General features: G+C 42.5%; 1 protein-coding gene across 1 annotated transcript in view; it reads left to right on the top strand.

Moving 5' to 3' along the window:
- The window catches only part of tspan17 (tetraspanin 17), a 57,424-nt gene extending 41,343 nt beyond the window's left edge, over nucleotides 1-16,081 (top strand). The window contains exons 3-8 of the mRNA XM_017713550.1: nucleotides 900-1,046; nucleotides 3,674-3,844; nucleotides 5,477-5,602; nucleotides 8,485-8,532; nucleotides 12,632-12,748; nucleotides 14,481-16,081. Coding sequence (XP_017569039.1) covers nucleotides 900-1,046; nucleotides 3,674-3,844; nucleotides 5,477-5,602; nucleotides 8,485-8,532; nucleotides 12,632-12,748; nucleotides 14,481-14,546 — 675 coding nt within the window. The 3' untranslated portion in view covers nucleotides 14,547-16,081. The remainder of the gene's footprint in view (nucleotides 1-899; nucleotides 1,047-3,673; nucleotides 3,845-5,476; nucleotides 5,603-8,484; nucleotides 8,533-12,631; nucleotides 12,749-14,480) is intronic.
- The last annotated feature ends 2,929 nt before the right edge of the window (nucleotides 16,082-19,010 follow it).

The raw sequence follows: 19,010 nt of genomic DNA, 5'->3' as shown, positions 1-19,010 counted from the left end.
CTTATTACTGACTGGGGCTTATTAATTCTTAACTGCAGGGACACTATAACTTGTAACAGTGTGAGGGGCGGAGCTAAACGTCTGCAGGCTGAATAAGTGGATATTTGGAAATACATTGGTTTGCAGGACGTCATGAAGACAGTGAGTTCACAATGGGCTGCGTTTGTGGCTTTGTTTCCATATATGGACGGTATGGACTGAGGAGTCAATGGTGTGTTTTGAAACTTTAACCATGTTTACATGCTGCATCAAACTCATCATGTAAGTCATCATGCACCTCTTTTAAAATGTTTCAGGCTAGATTTGTTACGGGACTGGATCAAATAGTTCTTTTCCACTGATATCAGCCCATTTTGCACCGGTCTTTATTTTGTCCTTGGACTGTAGAGTCAATGTTTAATCACTCTACCTGTTCTGATGTTTTTTGGGACTGATTTTGTGAGACGTTTGAGGTTTTCATTCACAGTTAGGGGTCTAAAAATGTATTATTGCATCATGAGCTGGAGGTGCTTTCTGATCTGCATTAGTTTTGGCATGTTGTAACCTATTATACGTCTAATTATAATAACAATCGGTAAGGTTTGGCTCATTCTGTTGCCTGTAATGAAAATCTCAAGCTATTTCCAGACACACAAAAGGCTTCTTGGATTGCTTTTCTTGATTATATCCCACTACTGTAGAAACTATTCTAGTCACATGTGTATGTGTATTTTTTTAAATATTACCACTCTGTGTAAATAAGCCTTCTAGTCACATTTGCGTGCCAATAAACATTATTTAAAAAAAATTGTGAATCATCCTAAAAGATTTGCATCATAAAGAAACTTTCCCAAAAAAACAAAACTGCCTCTTAAGTTTGGAGATTTGCAGCCGTGCTCACAGCGTACTTTGTTCTGCAGGGAGTGCTGTCCAACATCTCGTCCATCACAGACCTGGGGGGGTTCGACCCCGTGTGGCTCTTCATCGTTGTGGGAGGGGTCATGTTCATCCTGGGCTTCGCCGGCTGCATCGGGGCGCTCCGTGAAAACACATTCCTGCTCAAATTCGTGAGTTTCCCTGCTACACTGCCCATCTGTTCTGTGCTTCCTCCAGATGTTTGGCCCTTTTTCCGCTGCTCACTCATTTCAGGGTTCACTCGTTTCCACATGTGGAAATGAGTTTAATCAGTCGTTTGAACAGAACAAACCCACAGTGAAGTCTGAGTGTTGTGGAATAGTGTGATGCAATGCGGAGAATATAGTGTTATTCAAACAGGATCAGTTTGCCATGGAGGTGGGGGAATGCCTGTTTTTATGTGCTCGGGAGGTCACAGCCAGCAGTACCTATTGGATTGATTTGATGAGCACTTTGTTGAGTATAATAGGATAATAGGACTTACATTTGTAAAGACTTCAACTTATGGGGACACATTGTATATCATGGGTGTAATTTACACTATATTGCTAAAGGTTTTCACTCACCCATCCAAATAATTGAATTCAGGTGTTCCAGTCATTTTCATGGCCACAGGTGTATAAAGCCGAGCACCTAGGCCTGCAGACTGCTTCTACAGACATTAGTGAAAGGATGGGTCACCAACTTTCTGCAGAGTCAATCACTACAGACCTCCAAACTTCATGTGGCCTTCAGATCAGCTCAAGAACAGCATAGAGAGCTTCATGGAATGGGTTTCCATGGCCGAGCAGCTGCATTCAAGTCTTACATCAACTAGCGCAATGCAAAGCATCGAATGCAGTGGTGTTAATCACCGCAACTGGACTCTAGATCAGTGGAGACGTGTTCTCTGGAGTGACCAATCACGCTTCTCCTACTGACAATCCGATGGACGAGTCTGGGTTTGGCGGTTGCCAGGAGACGGTACTTGTCTGACTGCATTGTGCCAAGTGTAACGTTTGGTGGAGGGGGGATCATGGTGTGGGGTTGTTTTTCAGGAGCTGGGCTCGGCCCCTTAGTTCCAGTGAAAGGAACTCTTAATGCTTCAGCACCAAGAGATTTCGGACAATTTAATGCTCCCAACTTTGTGGGAACAGTTTCCTGTTCCAACATGACTGCGCTTCAGTGCACAAAGCAGGTCCATAAAGACGTGGATGAGCGAGTTTGGTGTGGAAGAACTTGACTGACCTGCACAGAGTCCTGACCTCAACCTTTGGGATGAATTAGAGCGGAGACTGGGAGCCAGGCCTTCTCATCCAACATTAGTGTCTGACCTCACAAATGCGCTTCTGGAAGAATCGTCAAAGATACCCCTAAACACACTCCTAAACCTTGTGGGAAGCCTTCACAGAAAAGTTGAAGCTGTTATAGCTGCAAAGGGTGGGCCGACATCATATTAAACCCTATGGATTAAGAATGGGATGTCACTCAATTTCATATGTGTTTGAAGGCCTTGGTAAAGACCCGGTGTGCAGATAGGAGAAGCATCCAGAAGGTCAACCAATCTGGGCCTTATGGCAGAGTGGCCAGACAGAAGCCTCTCCCCAGTAAAAGATACATGAAAGCAAAAAAGCACCTAAAAGACTTTCAGACTGTGAGAAATGAAGCAATTTATTGTCGTGAAATGTGCTGCCATACATTCTATATCTGTGTGAAGTTCTATGTTAGGCTGCCTATTTTGTGTTTACGCCTACATGGTCGTGTTTGTCACACCTGTTACTAGTCCTGTATAAGCTGTGTCTAATCTTGTCATCAGGCCAGCTATAAAACTGTGTCAGTCCAATGTCTTACGTGCTAGCCCCTGGTATCAAGAGCGTTTGGATGAACTTTTTGGCCTCAGATCTAATCGTCATGTCTGGAGGAGACCAGACACTGCTCATCACCTGCCCAATACCATCCCTACAGTGAAGCATGGTGGTGGCAGCATTATACTATGGGGTTGTTTTTCAGCAGCTGGGACAGGGAGACTGGTCAGAGGTGAGGGAAAGCTGAATGAAGCAAAGTACACAGATATTCTTGATGAAATCCTGATCCAGAGCGCTCCGGACATCAGACTTGTCTTTCCAAATAGACAGTGACCTTAAGCACACAGCAAAGACAACACAGGAGTGGCTGCAAATGTCCTTGAGTGGCCCAGCCACAGCCCAGACGAACATCTCTGGAGGGACCTGGAAATGGTTGCCCTTCCAACCTGACAGAGTTTGAGAGGATCTGCAGAGAAGAATGGCTGTCAAATGTGCTTCAACGAAAATTCTATTTCACTTTGTCATTATGGTGTATTGAATGCAGAATGATGGGGTTTCAATTATTTTCCCTTGTGTCTTTTTTACATGAATTAAAATCTCCTGTTACATTTTGCATTGTGTTAATATTTGACCATAAACTGACCAACAGAAATGAATGACTAATTACATGGCACAGTCTTGTACATGGCACTTTATTTATTTATTTATTTATTTATGTATGTATGTATGTATGTATGTATGTATGTATGTATGTATGTCAAAAAACCCTGCCAGTCCTTACAGTGCGACAAAGCTGACAGGACTACTAGCACTGTTGGACTTGTGTAGTGCTCTCTAGCTCCTGCTCAGTTTATTTATTTATAGCGGTTTTAGCATTTTTCCTGTTATGGACCCATCCCTCAGGAAATTCTCAGGGTCCATCTGTTTTGCACGTGTCCAGCTTTGCAGATAATCATGCTGTTATTGCTATTTATGCTGTTGTGCTCTTTCTCCAGTTCTCAGTCTTTTTAGGGCTCATCTTTTTCCTGGAGCTGACTGCTGGAATACTGGCCTTCGTGTTTAAGGACTGGATCAAGGACCAGCTGAACTTCTTCATCAACAACAACGTTAAAGCGTACCGGGATGACATTGACCTGCAGAACCTTATTGATTTCGCCCAAGAATATGTGAGTCTTTGTTTGTGCCCTTAGTGTACCTCCAGTAAGCTGTTCTCTCCTTCTACCATGAACTGCCAAATGCCTTTTTGAATCAACTATTGTCACTGTCCAGCCACAGTCCACCAACAACTTCTCTCTGTGTGTGCAAAGTTAAATGCTGACTAGCTATAGCCTGTTCTCATGTTATGAGGACATTGTCTGTTTACATGGAGAGATTTTTGCTAATCTGATTGAAAACATTCAGACTGAAAATTAAGACGGAGATGTTTATCTGCTCACTCTAATCAACAGACAGAAAATCTCAGTTTACCTGCACACGACAAGTAATCAGATCCAAAATTCCACACATGAATAGAGACCCACTTACTGTAGACGTCACCATGACGACGAGCATCACGTGAGTCCAGTCAGAGTGAGATGAGCAGCAGTGAGCAGTGCTTGTGTTTTCAATTGCTTTAAAACGATGTCGGACTCAGGAAAACGTCCTTCACATGTCCTTATTAAAGAAGGCTGAGAGCAAGACGTCGTGTTCTGAGACACATAAGCTGGACGTCCGTCCCACCGCCGTCTTTAAAGGTCAGAGCGTAAACTTCAGCCATGTTCAATGGTATAAACTTTCACTGCGCATGCGGAACATACTTAAACTTTCTGACTGGGAATGTCATCAGATGCAGGCGTTAAGATGGTTATTATTCTTCTAATCAACAGACTATTTACAGGATTACCCACCTCGTTCAGTAGGATAGAAATTGTATTTCAAATGGCCTCAATCAGGCTTGTCTAGACGTATGCATGGGCGTGTTCTGATTGAGCTATTGGTTGGATTATTAATGCATTATCAGGCTGATAATTTTCTGATTGAAAATTAGCTACATGATTTCTGGGTAATGGACCGTTTACAGTACGTCCACTTTCAACTTTGTCACGCGTTGTCCTGTTTATTTTAGTGGAGAGCTCTGCTGCATCTGTACAGTGAATGCCTATTGTAAAGACGTCTGTTGTATGCAAATATGAGGTTTTAGGCAGTTGAGAAAACGCATTGCATCACTTATTAACCTTAAGGGACTTTTATAAAATGTGAAATGATGATATTCTCTGTAGATGGGAGATTGTGTTATATTACAGTAACATAATGTTGCTGTCCAAAATACTCACCCACTGCCTGTCTAGCACTTCAACATCACGCCACGCAGTCATGCCAGTGCTCTGGCAGGTCCTCAACACATGAGCTTCTGCTTGCTAAATAAAGCGTTGCATTTTTAGGCAAAACCCTGCTTTAACTGACAGCTGAGCGATGTGTTAGAACTGTGTGTTTATGCATTTACTTGGGTGGTTTTGTGGGGCTACATTAAGCCCTTAAGCTGTAAGGACCCCTATTTAGCTTACATGTTAGCTCCTAATGTTCATAATTGAATATTAAGCCTGCGGTTTTAGGGCTTAAAGATCTTGCTGGCCTAAACATATATAAAATATAGAAGCATGGAATAAAGAGTTAACCTGCTTAAACATGTTATCTTCCCAGCGGAACGATCCAGAACAGGAGCCAGTTCTGAAGGCTTAACTAGCGCTGGCGTAGTGATTGAGGATGATTGCGATGGTAATGGTGATAATAGTGATTTATCTGTGTTCTTTGTGTTTCAGTGGCTGTGCTGCGGTGCTCATGGACCAAACGACTGGAACCAGAACATTTACTTCAACTGCACGGAGCTAAATCCCAGCCGGGAGCGCTGCGGAGTGCCTTTCTCCTGCTGCATCAAAGACCCTGCTGTAAGAAAAACACTCAGAAAGAAACTTCACATTAGTGCTGATCTGGACTGATAAAATTCCGTTTCACATGCTTTGTATTCCAGTTACATCACATCAGCAAGATATAAGATAATATTTATTGTCCTGTGAGTAAATTTTCCATTAATATTAACTATATCATACATACTTGAAACGGCTTGTTTTGACCGGGCTGTTTTCTTCCGTTCGGCTTCTCTCGGAATCTCACAGGGAGCCTTGCATAGTATTATAAACATTAATCAGACAGAAACAATCATATTAACTTAAAAGGAGCTTTTACAGGTTCGTTAAAAAAAATACTGGGTGATGATAAACCAGAATACACAGTTATACAGTAAACTAGTCTGAGCATTCCCAGTTAGCTTGTCTTTCCACACACTCAGAATTAAAGGTACTGTACTGTAACTGAGGCAGTGCCCCTCTTGTCACCGGGGTGGTTCCCTCAAGGGTACATCTCCGTATCTTTCAGTCAGGGTACATAACTGAACCATAATCCTCTGAAAATATATTTTCTAGACTGATGACTCCACACACTCCGTCTCGCCTCCAGGCGTTTTATTTTATAGCTCTGTTTTAAAGCATTTGGTTATGAAAAGTGACAAATACGAAATTTTCACCTGGAGAAATTTAAGGTTCACGCTCAGACCTTAAACCCACTGCTGGACCTTTGAGGGAACATTTACACTGTTTGTGCTGTGAGTGAGCGAAAAATGTACCTGCACTGTACTCAATGTCCTCTATAGACTCACAGTGTTGATGCTGCAAGATCCCCAGTCTCTGCAAAATCATAAGTAATAGTGGCCAAAAACCCTGTGATATTGTCTGCAGATGTGAGAAGGTGTCAGGCTGTAGTCTTTCTTCAGTCTTCTCGGAGTCCTCTATATGATTAGCGTCAGTGTTTCTACCCATCACTGCTGTATCGCCTGGTACCAGTTCACGTCTTTCTGTCTTCCAGTGCCAGCCGGCCTGAAACTCCTGAGCGTTCACTCTGTTTTTCTCACTCTTAGTCAGGCATCTCCACCATAATGACTGCTGTCCTCTGTTCACTTTTTACACATACCAGACAATGGCCAGCGTCTGTTTATAGTGAGCACTGCCAGTAGAAATAAATACACAGACGTATGGAGAAGTTTGAACACCGCTGGTCGAGTCGTGACAACAGTAAACACGTCCTCTACAAACGTAAAGATGCCATTTTTCTGCACATCTTAATGCACGATTTCAGTTTATTTGCTGTGTTTAACCTGTTTACATGTTAAACGTGTGTCTGCTTTCCCTTGGCCCAAAGTTTGTTTGTAGTAGAGAGGTAGTAGGTATTTGTAGGTAGTAGAGAGAGATTTCAGTGTTGATTGAAATTGGTTGAATGTTGTGTGTTGAAAGTTGTGTGATGAAAGTCTGTCTGTCTGCCTGTCTGTCCGTCTGTCTGGTTTTTTCGGCCAGTTTGTTTGTATGTGTGGTTGTCCAGCTTTTTAGCTGGTTGTCTGTCTGTCTGTCTGTCTGTCTGTCTGTCTGTCTGTCTGTCTGTCTGTCTGTCTGTCTGTCTGTCTGTCTGTCTGTCTGTCTGTCTGGTTTTTTCGGCCAGTTTGTTTGTATGTGTGGTTGTCCAGCCTTTTAGCTGGTTGTCTGTCCGTCCGTCTGTCTGTCGGTCGGTCTGTCTGTCTGTCTGTCTGTCCGTCTGTCTGTCTGTCTGGTTTTTTCGGCCAGTTTGTTTGTATGTCTGGTTGTCCAGCCTTTTAGCTGGTTGTCTGTCTCTCTGTCTGTCTGTCTGTCTGTCTGTCTGTCTGGTTTTCGGCCATTTTGTTTGTATGTCTGATTGTCCAGCCATTTGGCTGGTTGTCTGTCTCTCTGTCTGTCTGTCTGTCTGTCTGGTTTTCGGCCAGTTTGTTTGTATGTCTGGTTGTCCAGCCTTTTAGCTGGTTGTCTGTTTGTCTGTCCTTTTTTTCATCTTTTGCTCATTTGTTTGTTCTTCAGTTTGATCCTCCCAAAGTTTGTCTGATCGTCTGACTATCAGTTTGTCCACTGATCTTTTCTCTTGTCCATCTGCTGTGTGTCTGTCCATTTTGCGCCTGTTTGTTAGTCTGTTTGTTGTTCATTCATTGTCTCAGAAGAATCCTGGTTTCTTGTGTAGGACATATACAAACCATTTAACACAGCTTGAAATAATAAACAAATAGAGAAGAATCCCACTTTATCACTTTTTTTTACTCCCATAAAGCATTTTGTACCTCAGAGAAACTAAATACTCTGCCAGTGCAGAAAGATAATCGGATTTAATGAGAACAAAGTCTGTGTAAGATTTAATGTCTGTTGATTTAATATTACAGTGATGTCATTATATTAAGTATATCGCTGTTGTCGGAACAAAACCTCATATCTCTTTTTGTCATTTTTCAATGTTTGGCATTGAAAATACCTGTGGTATTTTACATTGTGTTCAAATTTGAAGATGAATGGACAAAAGCGATTACTCATAATAACTTGGGGGGAAAAATTCTAGTTCCACTGACTTACATTAAAAGTAAAGTAGGTTTTTTCCTTCTCCTGTAAAGTTACCGTTTTGGAGATACAAGGTTTTGATCTGACAACAGAGAGATATTATTTTTGAAGTGCTTCTTTTTATTTATTTATTTAACTATAATTCAGTGAGTGAGTCAGATTTTGCAAACTGTTAATCTGTTAACTTTCTCTGTTAAACAGTTTTTTTGGGTAGAGACATTAAACGATCAAACCCTCTGATAGTTTTGTGGAACATGTTCAGGTTTTCAGAGATTTGATGAAGACGTTCCTTTGGAAAGCTGTCACATGACGTGTTTGTTTGTTTGTTTATTTGTTTGTTTGTTTGTTTGTTTGTGTCTGTTCTCCAGGGGGACGTCCTGAACACCCAGTGTGGCTATGATGTGCGGCTTCAAGGAGTAAGTACTTCACACATCATCATCATCATCATCATCATCACCATCATTTCAGAGTTTACAAAATCTCTCTGCCATGAACATCCTAAAATCCTAAAATTGTACTTAAGTGTTTCCTAAACACAGTGAAACAGTCGTCTTCAGATTCAGCTGTGATTGTTTTTGTCATAACAAAAACCCGTATTTCCCAAATGGTAACTTAACAGGTGAAAGGAAAATTAGAAAGGAGACTTATTAAAGGGCTCATATCCTACATTTTTCTTTGTTTCTTTTTTTGTAGATGGGTCGTTTTACAGGAATCGCCTTTTTTTTACTTTGTCAGACTTTGTCATTCAAATTTACATCGTACTGTGCGCTTTAGAACGAAATTACGTTGCGTTGACTCAGATCAGAAAGGGAGAAAAGAAAAAAGAAAAAGTAACAGAATGTAATGCAAAGTGCAATGTAGTGCATATTATATTATTATATATATTATTATATACAGCCGCTGCAGGCTAAAACCATCCACGCATGGAAATTCAGATGTACGCTCGTTATATGAAGCATCTAACTGCATAAAACCATTAATCTTCTTATAAACAGCATCTGCTCTGCAGTTTGTTGCAGACTAAAAGCATTATTTCCACTGTGTCTGTCTTATTTCCAACTAAAACCACTTCAAAACAGATTAAGTTGTTACGACCCCTGAAGTCGTAAGTAGGAATTTTCAGTAAGACTTGGGCAACAGGATTTGTGTAAAAGTGTTGGTGTTTGTGACATCACAAAACCAGCAAATACAAAATGGGCTATTTTTGCAGTATATTTTCTATTAATGGACCAAAAAGTTTAAAACTTAAACAGTTAAAACTCAAAAACAGTAATTGATTTAAGTGAAGTGATACTTTTTAAATCCCACAAACGGGGAAATTCCACCTCCGCGTTTAACCCATCCGTGAAGTGAAACACCACATACACACTAGTGAACACACACACACACACTAGGGGGCAGTGAGCACACTTGCCCGCAGCGGTGGGCAGCCCAATCCACGGCGCCCGGGGAGCAGTTGGGGGTCAGGTGTCTTGCTCAAGGACACCTCAGTCATGGACTGTCGGCCCTGGGGATCGAACCGGCAACCTTCCGGTCACAGGGCCAGATCCCTAACCTCCAGCCCACGACTGCCATTAAAACACTTTTATTAAAGAACACCAAGGAAAATTCAGCATTCCATGAATTCTTTAAACTTATTATGTTCATTTTATTATTGAATGTAATTTAATACCTGTTCACTTGGTCTTCTTGTCATGAAGTGTTCACACCGTGTAAATCCTGCTGTCTTTCTGAATGTGGGTGGGGTTTGATGTGACGGCAGCCGTATGCTGTAGGTTAATGGTATGTGTCTGGGATTCGGCGCAAAGAGATGTTTAAAATGGAATTTGTAAACGTTCATATGGAAAAGGCAGGCATGCCGAGTGAAGGAGCGTGTTGACCCCACCCTCGGAGAGCCTGGAAGGGTTAAGTGCAATAATTGAGTGTTTCAGCTGGTGGCGCGCAGGCCTCTAATGACAGTTTGAGCTTTTAACAGTGCTAATTAGCGTCCCGTTTTAGCCAGGGAAAGCGCGGAGCTGTAATTGGGGAGTCAGCGGGTTGCGCCAGGCCCCGTTCTTTGCTCCCAGCGTGGGTGTGGTAACACTGCCACTCCAGGGGAACAGCGAGGGCACTGTGCCAGTCCGGTTACCATGGACACAGTGTGCATGTGTGCTTTAGGAGTGGACCGTACAGCGAGCCGCTCAGCATCCGCTTCTGCGTTTTCATGGGAGTGAATTTGAGTCTTTTTGGGAGTAATGTTTATTTGAAGTACACGACAAAAGTTTGGAAGCAACAATAAAGCAAAAACGAGCACTGTTTTCTGTTTATTACTGTATGTCTGGGCCAAACAGCATTTTACAGGCTCAGTTCTGCTCGTAAAAAACAGTGCTTTTGTATTTAAGTTCATTTCAAGAAAAAAAAAAACCATCTCATTTTTCATTTGTAACAATTTCTTTCCCATATTTACTGCAAAAGTTTGGGCTCTCCAGTCAAATGTTTTGGCGATTTTCTAAGTAAAAGTAAGTGAGCACCTCCCTTACACTGAACACTCACATTTTAATGCACAGTTACTGTTTATTTGCTGAATTTAACATACTGGGGAAAAAAAACATAAAATGTGGCATGTTTTATAATTTGCCCCCCCATGTGTTAAATTCAGCAAATAAATGGAATTGGTGCCCTACACTGTGCCTCTGTAGAGGGTATGCTCTCTGATTTTCACTGACAAAATCAATGAAACGTTTCATTTGACCAGGTGTGCTCAAACTTTTGCATGCGACCTTATGTACGTTTTCAGTCTCAGGGTTTTTGGTGTTCTTGGAAAGCGTCTTAGAAGAAGGAGCTCTTTGAACCTTTTGTATCCAGTGATTTTAGTGCTTTTTGTAGTTTCCCAGAAAGCCTTTCCCTGCTGCGCTGTGCTGAGAGCAGTATCAGAGTGGCTGAAGTGCAGGAAGGGTGTGGAGAGGAAGTTGGAGACAGAAGCGGAAAAAAAGAGCAACAAAGAGAGTCAAATCAGGCCCCAAAGGGATGTTCACCGTCAAAACAGCCACTTCCCTGTCGTTTCACTGGCTCCCCTCCGTACACTCCTGGCTTCCTATTGGCCCAGAGGTCGACTCTGCAGGTCTTTTGTGCCGTCTGCCAGCATAGAGACAAAAGGTTGAGCTGGGCGGCGGCTCAGTTGGGCAACTGAGGCTGAAGTATGTGCAGGTTTTTATCCGCTTCTCCTTTCAACATCACTGCACTCTGCAATGAATCATACTTTCATCTAAATGATGGTGTCTTTGGACTTGACGGACATACGACGTCCATGATTTTCATTTGGTCAAAGTCAGAAAACCTCAGTAACTTTACAGGAGAAGGAAAAATATTCCTAACTAGTCCGTTCATGTAGGTTTTTATTTCAGACTGTTTTTCATCATGAACGAATGCTTTTTATAAATAGAGTCAAGTTATTGGTGTGACAGTGGCATCCCTGTCTGGGAGTTGCAGACGTGTTGAATGTGTATGCAGAAACTCCGGTTCCTGCTGCTGTTCTGAGAGAGAGAGACGTGGAAAAAGACAGATGTTCAGGCAGCTGTGCTGTTTCTATGTCCTCAGCCGAACTAATTACTGTCAATAATTAAGCCCAGTTAATATTCATAAGCACTGGTTCGCCTATGGTGTTCGGTCAGTATTATTGTCCAGATCAGGCAAACATGCTGTCTAGCTGGACTTGTTTACTCAAACTACTCAAACTCAAAAAGCCATGATTGAGCCAATCAGCGGCTGCACCTCTGCGCATTTAGGCATGTAGAGGTGGTCAAGACGACTTGCTGAAGTGCAGACCGAGCATCAGAACGGGGAAGAAAGGGGATTTAAGGGACTTTGAACGTGGCGTGGTTGTTGGTACCAGACGGGCTGGTCTGAGTATTTCAGAAATAGACACTCCATCCATCCATCCATCCATCCGTCCATCCATCCATCTGACTCATTTACATTTTTTTTAAATCTAAAAAAGCTACAGAGTAAATATTCCAAAATGGGCATGTAAAAAATGAGGAAGCCAATCAATTTAAGCAAAAAACATTAAGTAAAGCAAATGAAATCAGCAGCTCGGCTCCTCTGTATCAAACTGTGAATATATGCATCAGTGCTATGTATTGTGTAAATCCGCTGTATGTGCGGCTGTGGAAGAGGATTTCTGCCTCTGTAGGAGCTTCATGTCGAGCAGTGAAGTCGAAAGCGTTTCCCTGCCACAGTAACAGTGAGTGCCCTTGGCGGTTGTGTTAAACCTGTAATCATCTTGTCGAGCTGGCGAGGACCGAGTACTCTCGCTGTGCCAGGGAAGCTGTTTGTTCTTGCACAGATTTACCAGCAAGACTCGGCCAGGTGGAGGCCTACGTGCTGTTTCTGCTCAGTGTCCGGCCAAAGTGCAGAGAGAGAGAACACCCACACACTTTCACTCTCTCTGCTTTTTCAGGCTTGGCTGAATTCTTCCTTCAGAGCTGTGTTTTCACTTAATATGTGTGTGTATTTTTTCCCCTTCTCTCTTCTTAGGAACTGGCTCAACAGGAGTTCATCCACACAAAAGGATGTGTGGGGCAGTTCGAAAAGTGGCTTCAGGAGAATTTGATTGTCGTTGCTGGCGTCTTCGTCGGTATTGCACTACTACAGGTAATGGTCTGTGAATGTAACACGGATTCAGATGAAAGATCTGGGCTGATGTGCTGTGATAATTATTTTGTGAAGTTGGAGAAAGCCGTCTTGTTGCCTTGGGAGTTTCTCAGACTGCCACCTGCTGGTTAGAACACTGAATGGACACCAAAGCAAGAAGTTTTCATGGGTGTCAACCGTCTTCCAGGATTTATGGTGGATTTCTGCTGTTTGTTTTAAATTAAATGCATAGATCCACTGTTAAGATGTAAATAAGGTCATTCAGAGTGAAATGCTCTGTTTTAGTGAAGCTTATGGAGTCATAACGGTGATGGGAACCAGACGTCTGAGTATTAATGCCTTTAAAAGCTACGTCACAGAGAATCATTACATAAAACCTATGGATATGTTGCCTGATGCATTGGCATTTTGATACATGCCGTTATTTTGAGAATATTTTAGCCCTTTTTAAACACATTCATGCTGTAGAGGTACATGTATAGTGACCAAAGCAAAAACAGTAGCCAAAGAAATTTTTCAAATTTACAATTATTGTATCATCAGTACACAAACTTGGCCACATGTTTGTTCACCGGTCATTTTTAACAGCACACAGTATGGCTATATTTGTGTTGTAGACGTTGTTGTATTCGGTCACCACCATTGAAAAGGGTGGAGCTCCATCCAGTATCTGTGTGATGAGTTGGGCTGATTCAGAACTGATCATCCAGCATCAGCTCCTGACATCACTGATACTCTTTTGGCTTAATGCAAAATCCACACAGCAATGTTCCAACATCTAATGTTAAGTCTTCCCAGAAAAGTAACAAACTCCCTATAAATACTTGACTTCAGAAGAAATATTCTACATAGTCTACATTTATTATGACCTTTGTTTCTACGCTCACTGTCCATTTTATCAGCTCCTCTTACTGTATAGCTGCACTCTGTAGTTCTACAGTTACAGACTGTAGTCCATCTGTTTCTCTGATACTTTGTTACCCCCTTTTACCCTGTTCTTCAGTGGTCAGGACCCCCATGGACCCTCACAGAGCAGGTACTATTTGGGTGGTGGCTCATTCTCAGCACTGCAGTAACACTGACATGGTGGTGGTGTGTTAGTGTGTGTTGTGCTGGTCTGAGTGGATCAGACACAGCAGTGCTGCTGGAGTTTTTAAACACCTCAGTGTCGCTGCTGGACTGAGAACAGTCCACCACCCAAAGATATCCAGCCAACAGCGTCCTGTGGGCAGTGTCCTGTGACCACTGATGAAGGATTAGAGGATGACCAACACAAACTGTGCAGCAGCAGATGAGCTGTCGTCTCTGACTTTAAACCTACAAGGTGGACTGACGAGGTAGGAGTGTCTAATAGAGTGGACAGTGAGTGGACAGTGTTTAAAACTCCAGCAGCACTGCTGTGTCTGATCCACTCGTACCAGCACAACACACAATAACACACGACCACCACCAAGTCAGTGTTACTGCAGTGCTGAGAATGATCCACCACCCTGCTCTGGTGGTCCTGTAGGGGTCCTGATCACTGAAGAACAGGGTAACAAAGTATCAGAGAAACAGATGGACTACAGTCTGTAACTGTAGAACTACAAAGTGCAGCTATACAGTAAGTGGAGCTGATAAAGTGGACAGTGAGCGCAGAAACAAGGAGGTGGTCATGATAAAGTGATCAGTGAGTGTAGATACATGCAGATTGAGCACATTTCTGAGTATATTATGTTCCTTTTCTGCGCAGATCTTCGGCATCTGTCTGGCCCAGAACCTTGTGAGTGACATCAAAGCGGTCAAAGCCAACTGGTGACCCTTGGCTGACATGGAGAGGTTGAAGTTGACCTCTGCGGGCAACCTTCGTGACCTCTCATGTCGTGTCGGTTGCGAAAGAGCACTGTTTACATGCCCACAGAGTGGAGACCCCACTCCCAGCTGTTCTCTGGAGCTTTATGTAAGCTGGTGTTACAAAAAAAGTGACACACTCTCTCTCTTTCTCTCTCTCTCTCTCTCTCTCTCTCTCCCCCTCTCTCTCTCTCTCTCTGTCTCTCTCTACCACATCTGTCGCTTTTCTTTTTTTTGTTTTATGCAAGCTCTTACAAAGAGCTCCCCTATGGAAATGAAAGGCAGCGGAGGTGGAGCCTCTATATCATCTACATTAGCCACTCAGAAACGACCACTTATCCTCCTTCCATCAACCTGTGGAAAGCCGTCCTGGTCCTATGCACCTGCAGAAGACTGACTATTGAAGCTCACTCGAGACTTTTAAAGCTCAAAGGGTGAGAAAGAATGGAGCTATATCAAGCCTTACAGCAATGCACGTCATCGGGAGGGGGGGATTCTCTTTTTTTCAAGCATTTACCTGTCCTTCTGGCTGTCAGTCAAGTTGATTGACAGGTGGACCTTTGACCGTTGACCCTGACCGTGCTCCTGTTGCACAGAGCCGTCCGGCCAGAGACTTTGTACTTGAAAACTGACACAATGCATTTATTTTTGAGAGTTCTACCACTACACTTGGGGCAATGGAGGAAGTTTGTGCGTTTGTACAGCTGTGTGTTTCTTCTCGATTTATTTTTGTTATATATATATATATATTTTTTTTTTTTTGCAGTCAGATCCTCTGCAGCAAGGAGAGATTTTTCTGAATTATCATCTGCCGTCTGAGTTTTTTTTTTGTATGTAATATCTTTTTTGTCGATTGTTTGGCTAGAAAAATAGTAGAGATATGCTATAACTTCATTAGAAAACATTAAACAAATCCTGTTACGATATGAACGATGCTGCTTTTAACTCTCACGATTTATAGACCTGCTACACTAACCCAGAGAAACTGACAGAACCGAAACGGAGAGTCCACTGACACAACAAGAGCCACTTCATGTTCAGGGTTACTGCCGCCTGCTCTGCTTATACACGTGACCACACGCACACCTGCGTCTGAGCATGAAAGCATTCCTCCAGAATCAGCTCACGCCTTCTGTGTTAGTGCTTATTAGGTGCTATTGATCCATAAGCCCAGTTCATGCTCATCTGATGAAACCGGATTGTTCTAAAATAAGCATCCTATGAGTAGAAGAATGTCAGAAGTGCATTATCGTCATGTGGATTGCCGAATCGATTGAGAAGGTGAATTTAAGTCAGTTATATTGTTAAATTGAGTAATTATAACAGCTCTGAAAGTGTCATACCCCTTTATAAACCTTATTATGCTTGCTGAGTTGCGTTGATTGGCCGAGCTGCTGATACAGTACAAACCTACAAATTTCTGAAATGCGTTTTCAAAAAGCAAGAGGCTCAAGTAAGTTGTAAGCTTGAATGCTAATTGGCTAGCAAAAAAAAAAAAATATGGAAAAAAGTAACAGAAGTAACATTTGAAAACTTTTTCTTCTTATTTTTTTGGTTGAAATGGTCCCCTAACCAGGGGTTCCCAGCCCAAATGTTTAGAAGAGCCATTTTGTCTTCTCAACAATAATCAAACCATTTTGGGAGCCACAACATTTTCTGTCCATTTTTTTTTTGGGAATAACATTTATCCATCTTGGCTGTAAATATAGCCTTAATATGTGCTAATGTACTAGTGTACATTAAAGAGTATAATATAAACAAAAATAGATTTACTTTGCGCTGCTTTAAGCTTCAGCTCAGCTTTAGCCGCTTTTCTCACATTAAACTTTCCTCAAAAGTGGAAAGCCTTCCTGTGAAATGTCTCCGCATTTGACTCTTTACGAGGCTGAAGTCGCTTCTCTTTCACCAGCTTCTTGTTCTGATGTTCTTGTTCCACGTTAAATGGGGCCAGAATGTGTAACTGGTACCATTTAAGGTGGAACAGAAAAGTTTGAGTGCCATTCGTCTCCAAATTATCGATATTCGTCTTAAATCTTTCTCTTTGCCATTTCATTAGCTAGATGGGTGAGATCGTCGTCTGCATTGCTATAGGGACCAACAATCTGCACGACAACATTCAGGGATAAAGGTGAAATTAGCGGTTATAAGCTAAATTAACTCCAGCGTTTCAGACCATTTAGTGTTAAAACTGTTAAAATCGATCAGCTGAGCTTTATTTTACTGCAAAGGATGATTTTTATTTTTACCAAAAAATCTAATTATGCTGAGGAGCCGCAACAGCGCAGTAAAAGAGCCGCATGTTGCCCACCCCTGACCTACACCCTACATTAGAAAATCCGGACCACCATATAGTACACTTACAGGGGACAGAATTAGGTTAGTTAGTTGTTTTTCTGGACAATCTAAAGACAGTTACAAACATCAGAAAGTCGGTGTTTGTCTCAGAATATCTGGTCACTGTGCTCTGCAAAGTCCTAACAACTGGACTTCACCCTCATGACACTGCCTCAAACACAGTCCAAAACCTCCTCGTGTCGCCTGATGAGTATGAACTGGGCTTTACTGTGACATTTAATAATCACGGGCTTTGGCTCGGTCCCCATCCTGAGTGCGTAAACGGGGGGGGGGGACGGAGACCACTGGGACCCCTGGGACCCCTGCACACACTGTTCGACATGTGCTTGTGCGTGCGCGCTTGCCATCAAAAGTTTGGGGACACCTGCTCTTCCTGCAGGACTTTAGTAAATGAACCAAATCAGTTTAGCACTTTCCACTTTCAAACCTGAAGGACCATTAAAGCCCTGCACTGGGAGTAACGCCAGAGGTTACACTGTACCCCCTTGCCCTGATGTGAGTACTCAGAACTTTGGCTTTAGGCCAAAAGCATTTTAACTTGTGCTTTTTAACGGTAGTTTGGCGAAGAAAACGGTCATTATTTAAAACCTGCTAGGACGACGCTTGAAGCTGAATGTTGGACCACAGCTTTGAAGTTGTTGTTTTTTGTTTATCTAATCGAAAAGTCTCGAAGAAAACGTAAAAACGGTGCGAGGCCGAGGTGTTCCTGCGTTTTTGATGGGCGCGGTGTCTGTCCCGTCGCGAGTTCCTCCTCCTAGCTGCGATGAAGGGCCTGTGTGTGTGTATATGCTCAGGATTATTCCTCAGTAGAGCCATGGTGGACGTAATGCTGAGGAAAGGTCGGCGTCGTGGACGTAGAGCATGTGTTTATGTAGAGAGTCTTATTAACGTGGCTGCATGTCGCCACTCTTTGTGAGCGAGATGAACCTTATGCATGTGAAGCTTCTTGTTTGACCTGTTTAAACTGCGTCGCTCTTGATCGGTTATTGAGCGGTTCTGATTTAGCTCCGGGCTGTTTTCCACTGCACAAACCGCTGAAACATTTGGCACCAGAAACCGGAACTGTTGGTTCAGTAAAGAAGGTTTATGATTAGTGGGTTTATTCCAGGTTTATGATTAGTGGGCGGGGCTAGCCGCACTGTTCATTTCTGATTATTTAAGAATTCAAACGTTTCTACGAATGGGTCAAATCTGTGAAAACGGATCCGGTGACCAGTGAAGAGATTGCGTAGGGTGATTGTGACGTTCGTGTCCGTCATCAGACAGAAAACATGAACACACAGTGATAAAAGAATGACAGAACGGTGAATGAACCTCTACTAAACTGAGGGCAGCGCTGAGTTTATTTGCACTTCAGCTTTTCCTCTTAGTTTGCGAACACTTGAGTCTGAAGTCCATGTAAAATTTCCCCACTTCTTTACTCTTCCAGGTGAAGATAAAGTCGCTAACCAGACCAACCAGACTAACCAGACACCAGACTGTACTGATATGTGGATGTGAAGTTTGCAAAGCTACACAGGTGGTTCTCCAAGGGTTCTTTAGTAAAGAACTTAATATTAATAAGCTAATTGGCTAAATATTAATAGCATTAGCTTCCTAACTAAACTGGTTCTTCTGTAAAGAACCATGAACACTTTGAACCATTAAAGAGTTCTTTGCATCATGAAAGGGTTCTTCTGTGTTTTATGTGGTTCTGCATAGAACCTTTTTTGAAAAATGTTCTATATAGCTCCCAAAATGGTTCTTCTCTTGTTACAAAGTCAAACTTGTAACAATAGAGGAACACTTTTGGGTGCTTTTCAAAGAGGTTCTATACAGAACCATATACAGCACATTCTCCGTCTATCTGAAGAGCCCTTTTGGGTGCTGTATAGAACCCTTTTCAAAAAAGCATATATATTTAGAACCATCTACAGCACATTCATGCACACATTCTCCAACAGGCTGAAGAACCCTTTCATGATGCAGAGAACCCTTAATGCAAGGTTTCTTTAAGTGTTCATGGCTCTGTGTAGAACCATCCATCCATCCATTTTCTAAGCCGCTTCTCCGTCAGGGTCGTGGGGGGTGCTGGAGC

Source organism: Pygocentrus nattereri, chromosome 11, assembly GCF_015220715.1.
Source record: "Pygocentrus nattereri isolate fPygNat1 chromosome 11, fPygNat1.pri, whole genome shotgun sequence".
Taxonomy (NCBI): Eukaryota; Metazoa; Chordata; class Actinopteri; order Characiformes; family Serrasalmidae; genus Pygocentrus; species Pygocentrus nattereri.
This window is presented reverse-complemented; position numbering and strand designations above follow the sequence as displayed.